Raw genomic sequence first — 6,054 nt, forward strand, 5'->3', positions numbered from 1 at the left:
AATACAACAAAATAAAAAATAGACCAAAAATTATAAAAATTGCAATGCACCTCTAGTTGTGAGATCTCCTTAAATCTTCTTTTCTTTAATATTTCCTATTAAATTTAAAAAATAAAGTCGGTTAAATATTTAATAAGGACCAAAAATGCTGATTTTTTTGCAAATTTAACGGATCAAATTGCTCAGATTATATTTAAAAGGCTATTTAAACTTTTTCCAAATGTAAGAGACCATATTTTTCGCCCATCTTGGTTCGAATGTTTCAATTAGGTGTCCTCGGACATAGAGCAACGTGTCGGTCTTCTATTCGTTAATGCTACATGGCTTTTTTATTGTCCTACTCTTTTGCTTATGGGGTAAAAATGGAAAAGTATGTTACATTGCAAAATGAAATTGCATCTGGTTCCTATAACTTTGTATTATTACAGAAACCACTCGGTTAATTCTTAAAATTGCAACTGTCTATTTCATGAGAATTGTTCATAATTTTAATTTTGATCCAGACTTTTCCAACTCTATTTCAGACTTTATTGATTTATTTCTATCTTTGAATCAATTTTATTTCAATGCAATACTTACTAATAGCACTGATTTGAGGATATAATGTGTTGTTTATACTATGTTACTGTTTGTTTTGTTATTGAATATGGCATTAATAAAATGATGATAAAAATTCTCGAAAAATATTTTCAGGTTATCAAAGAGTAAAAGTGACTTTCTCGTAAAAAAAAATAAAAAAATAACTTCTGTTATATATAATAAATCGCTTAAATTTTTTGTTAGTGGGATGAAACTTTTAAAAGTAAGATAATTAATTTTTCTACCAAATAAGATAATTAATTGAAAATCTTATTACAAAAATTTAGAAAATGCAAGCGGTGCGTAATTAATATTTCTTACATTAAAAAGGTATTAGAACTTTTTTAACAAATTAAAACTAGACCAACCGAGGTAAAATTGGTCAATTTCCTAATCCCTTTTGCATAAGGAAAAAGAATACGATAAGGTAGCCCTTATATATATTTCAACCCCACAAGCCCAGCTTCTTCAAACGGGTTGGATTTACCGAAAATAAACCGACTCGAAAAGGAGAATCCAAAATTCCGATTGAATAGTACCCTACGTCGTCTTCTTTGGCGAGTTGAGGCCACGCTCCGGCGGCTGCTCTTCTTAATCTCCTTCTCCGGCCAATTCAGCTGAGAAATCGAATTGTAAGCACCTTTCTTCTCTCCCTGTATTTTCTTCTATGCGTATCTCTTCAATCTGAAACCCTAGTCTCCTTTTTTTCCCAATTGTTTAATAAAGTGCGAATCGTGAATTGGATACTTACGCTTTGTGTCTACTCTCGGTGCGTAATAAAAGGCCTCAAATCAGATTTTTATTGTGCTTTGTATCTTTGCTAGTTAAATAGTGAATATGGCCATAAAAGATTGAATCTTTATCAATATTTCGTGTTTTTCATCAGTTTTAGAGGTTAGCACTATTACGGTAGGTCCTATGCTTTCTAAGAGTGATTTAACCTTTCATAGATTTATACGTTTTAGAAAATTAGCAGAACTTTTCTAATACTTTTTTTCTGTATGCCTATAATATTGGCATGAGATGAGTTTAAATGGAGTAACATGTTCAGTGATGATTCATATAGCCGGCCTCAACTTGTTTGAGACTGAGGCATAGTTATTGTTGTTGTTGCCCGTCTGTTGCTGATAATATCTCTTTGTTCCAATCAATCCATCAACACCAGATGTTGAGCTAAGTTTAATACGTTACAGTTTCGATTATTAAGTAATAACCCCTTTTTGTTGATATTGATGTTTATGTATTTGGTACTACTTAGTATTTAGTTGGTTCCTTTTAATCAGCATCATATTTTTTAAGGTTCATTGATATATAGTTGATTGATTTATCTATTGACTTGTACCTTCTTTTTCTCTCTGTACAGTGGGTGGAGGAATTTTAAATCCGGGATTTTCAGCATGGCGTCTCTCAAGGAGCTTCTCCCAGCAGCAAAATCAGCTACCCGTACAATTTATGACCATTCAAATGACCCGTGGTTCAAGAATAGGTTCGGTGCAACTGAGGCAGAGAAATCTGCTATTATCAAGGCAACTCCAGTGCCCTCTTACCTAAAACGGGCTGGCTTTAAGCCATCTAAGCTTGAGGATTTTGGGGATGGAGGAGCATTCCCTGAAATTCACTACGCACAGTATCCACTTGATTTGGGTAGAAAGAAAGACTGGAAAGCTGGGGGAAAGACTCTGCCTATTACTGTGGACGAGCACGGTGAAGTGAGATATGATGCGATTGTGAGGCAGGGTGAGAACACAAAGAAAATTGTTTATTCTCAGCACAAGGATCTTATCCCGAAGTTTGTGAAGGACGAGGATGAGGAAGAGATGGATCTGGACGAGAAGCAGAAAGTAATCGATGAGACAATGCAGGAGACCAAGGCAGCACTTGAGAAGATTGTAAATGTGCGGTTGAGTGCTGCACAGCCCAAAAATGTTCCCACACAATCTCAAGATTCCAAGTTTATTAAGTACAAGCCTTCCCAGCAATCGGCAGCTTTTAACTCGGGAGCAAAGGAGAGGATTATTAGGATGGTAGAGATGCCCGTGGACCCGATAGAGCCACCGAAGTTCAAACACAAAAGGGTTCCTAAGGCCTCTGGTTCTCCACCTGTGCCGGTTATGCATTCTCCTCCTCGTCCTGTTACAGTGAAGGACCAGCAGGATTGGAAGATTCCGCCTTGTATATCAAACTGGAAGAACCCCAAAGGTTACACAATCCCACTTGATAAGCGCCTTGCTGCTGATGGCAGGGGACTTCAGGACGTCCAGATCAATGATAATTTTGCAAAACTATCAGAGGCTTTATATGTTGCAGAACAGAAAGCTAGAGAAGCGGTTGCAATGCGGTCAAAGGTTCAAAAAGAGATGATGATGAAAGAGAAGGAGAAGAAAGAGATGGAACTTCGGGAATTGGCCCGCAAGGCAAGATCTGAGAGAACTGGTGTGGCACCTCCAGCTGGTACACTTGTGCCCTCTGAGAGGGACACCATGAATGTTGTTGATATGAGTGTGGATTATGAGCGTCCAAGAGATCACCCCAAAGAGCCAAGGGAGGACAGGGAGGGGAGATTACAGAGAGAGAAGATACGTGAGGAGCGACGTCGAGAGAGAGAGAGGGAGAAGAGATTGGAGGCAAAAGATGCTGCGATGGGTAAGAAGAGTAAGATCACCAGAGATAGAGACCGTGATGTCAGCGAAAAAGTGGCTCTTGGGATGGCTTCTACTGGCACATCAAGAGGAGAGGTCATGTATGACCAGAGATTGTTTAACCAGGAGAAAGGCATGGATTCTGGATTTGCCACTGATGATGCCTACAACGTCTATGACAAGGGCCTATTTACTGCTCAGCCCACTCTTTCTACTCTATACAGACCGAAGAAAGATGTTGATTCTGAAATTTATGGAGGTGCAGATGAGCAGCTGGACAAGATCATGAAGACAGATCGATTTAAGCCTGACAAGGCATTTGCTGGAACATCTGAGAGGGCTAGTACAAGAGATGGACCTGTGCAATTTGAGAAGCAAGTTGAGGAAGCTGATCCATTTGGTTTAGACCAGTTCTTGACAGAGGTTAAGAAGGGAAAGAAAGCCATGGCAAATGTTGGTAGTGGAGGCACCATGAGGGCCAGTGCTGGCACCACGCGAGATGGTTATGAATCATCTAGCAGAACTCGCATTGCTTTTGATAAGGGGCGTTGAGTTCTCTTCTCGTGCTAGTGCCCTGGTTTTTGTGCGTCCATCTTCGCTGCATCTCTGCTGTTGCCTTGCATAAGTTCAAAATCAAGTTGTCTTTCATTTTACTATTTGCATCAGCATGAAAATTGTACTCTTCTACTGTCGATATTCATGCTGTTGTAACATATCTACATTAGTGCATTGTGAAGTTAAAATTGTTTTAAGTCATCCTCTCGATCTTCAGGCTGTTGGAAGATGATGAATATTCATCGCTTAATTAAATTATGTGATTTTGACCCAATTGGATGTGGAAATTTGTTTGGATATGTTGAATTTCGGGAAATTTTTATTTTTCAGTGCACAGTGTCTGTTTTCTTGTATAAGGCCTTTGCTTTCGTCTTATTATTTTGGTGCAAGGGACTTGCTTTTTGCGCAGTAAGCATGGTGTTTTAGGTACTTCTGTATCGTAATTCATGGGTTATATTTAACTGAGTGAATGAAGCTAATCAAATGGAAAATTAGTTCAAATTGAAGACTACTCAAAGATTAAGTGAGGCAATAGAGTTGAACCACAAAAAGAAAGGAAGAAAAGAAAAGTGTGGATCTCATATTGATTATTGAGGAGGAAATTCTTAAGCTCAAGTTTCAGTAATTTCTATCCACAGGCCAAGCTAAAAGAAAGTCTTTTCCATTATCTTGCAATAGTGGAGTAGACATATAAAAGAAGAGTATGCCTCTAAATTTGCCAAAGTCTCTAAGTTGAACTCTGTTTCTTCTTATAATAGTATGCCTGTCTTCTTTGAACTCATACTCACTCGGGCTAATTTGTATGATCTTTCAGGTAGCAACGCTTGCTTGTACACGTTCACCATCCGAACTTAATGTTGTTTCCAGGTACATACTGATCTTAAGCTCATTATCCAACTCAGTCATCGTGTATTCTACATTGCGAACCTCTTCTGGAATTCCATTCTTATCATTGAAGCTAGAAATTTCTGTTTCATTAGTCTGAAATTCTTCTTCTTCTGCCCTATTTACAACATATTCAGATTTCTTCATAATGTTTGTGTCTTCATGTTGAGAATCACCTTCATCGGTGAGCGTACTTCTGATTCGCTCACAATTGTGAGAGTTTTGAATCTGATACAGCAACCAGATGCAAACAACTATGACAAATATAAACTGAAAAACTACTTTGGCCTTGACTGTTTTTACTCTCTGGTTCCGGCTACTAGCTAACCGAGGGGCTTCCGGAAACAGCCTCTCTGCCTTCCAAGGTAGGGGTAAGGTTGCATACATCTCACCCTCCCCAGACCCCACTTGTGGGAATTCACTGGGTTTATTGTTGTTGTTCCGGCTACTAGCCAAGGTATTATTCATGCTTTTTAACAGTGACAAATATCTGAACTATCTGAATGAAAATTAAGCAGGAATTTTTAACTTAGCCTCTGTAATTCTTTAAGTAACAGCTCTTGTATTGAGGCTAAAGATGCTATATAAACTGAAGTGCTTAGAGAGATGATATTTCTAATATTAGAGTTCATTAGAATATGATCAATTATAACATGGCAAAAACAGTTGGCTCACACTTCTTAAACCTTTTCTTCTTTAGGTAAGGAATAAGTTTCTTATTCAAAATTGCTCATACAAGAAATATGCATAACTGGAATTCATCAATTGTGTTAGCTTACACGTGAGAAATAAACAGAAAACCACTATAGAATGACCAAAGAAATCTACATTCAGTACTTGAGTGCTTCCAAAATAGAAGAATTAACCCAAATAGCCGCCCGACTAATCTCTTATATTAAAAATAACCAGCAGCTGGATAATATATGTATAACCGTGCATAATTTAAGTACACCGGCTAAAAAGGTAAACATCTGGACGGCTATTTGTGTAACAGTCCCTTAAAAATTCTTCAGATATAGAGGCAACTTTATGAGAGGAGATCAGTTTTAAGGCCCATTAGAGATGTTCTTTCAGTTATATGCCCTTTTTCACAGGGGTAGTATAATATAACACAAGAGATTGGTAAATAAAGGACAGGAGATCTTTGTAGGATCATTTTTTTCTATTGAAATTATAACTGATCATAGGAGATCATTTCCTTATTTATAATGATGCAGGGAGTTTTTACATAGAAAAAACTTCATCAACATTATTAGCCATAGAAAAGTGTACTACTATAATTTGTTGATTTCCAATTTTTTGATCCGTTTATCTTAAATTTCGATATACCAGTGAAATGTACGTCCATAAAGATCTCAATAAACCTAAGAGGATATATATTTTATATATTAATATT

At 37.3% G+C, this 6,054-nt stretch overlaps 1 protein-coding gene across 1 annotated transcript; it reads left to right on the top strand.

Annotated features, from left to right (window-relative positions):
* Window positions 1-951: 951 nt before the first annotated feature.
* LOC104117564 (SNW/SKI-interacting protein A-like) lies at window positions 952-4,102 on the top strand. The gene is made up of 2 exons (XM_009628635.4): window positions 952-1,211; window positions 1,943-4,102. The coding sequence occupies exon 2, from the start codon at window positions 1,977-1,979 to the stop codon at window positions 3,768-3,770; it is 1,794 nt and encodes a 597-aa protein (XP_009626930.1). The 5' UTR covers window positions 952-1,211; window positions 1,943-1,976; the 3' UTR covers window positions 3,771-4,102.
* Window positions 4,103-6,054: the final 1,952 nt, after the last annotated feature.

This window comes from Nicotiana tomentosiformis, chromosome 6 (assembly GCF_000390325.3).
Source record: "Nicotiana tomentosiformis chromosome 6, ASM39032v3, whole genome shotgun sequence".
Taxonomy (NCBI): domain Eukaryota; kingdom Viridiplantae; phylum Streptophyta; class Magnoliopsida; order Solanales; family Solanaceae; genus Nicotiana; species Nicotiana tomentosiformis.

Bases quoted from the DNA above. Each gene is read 5' to 3' on its own strand.
- LOC104117564 (XM_009628635.4), top strand. From the start codon at position 1,977: ATGGCGTCTCTCAAGGAGCTTCTCCCAGCAGCAAAATCAGCTACCCGT.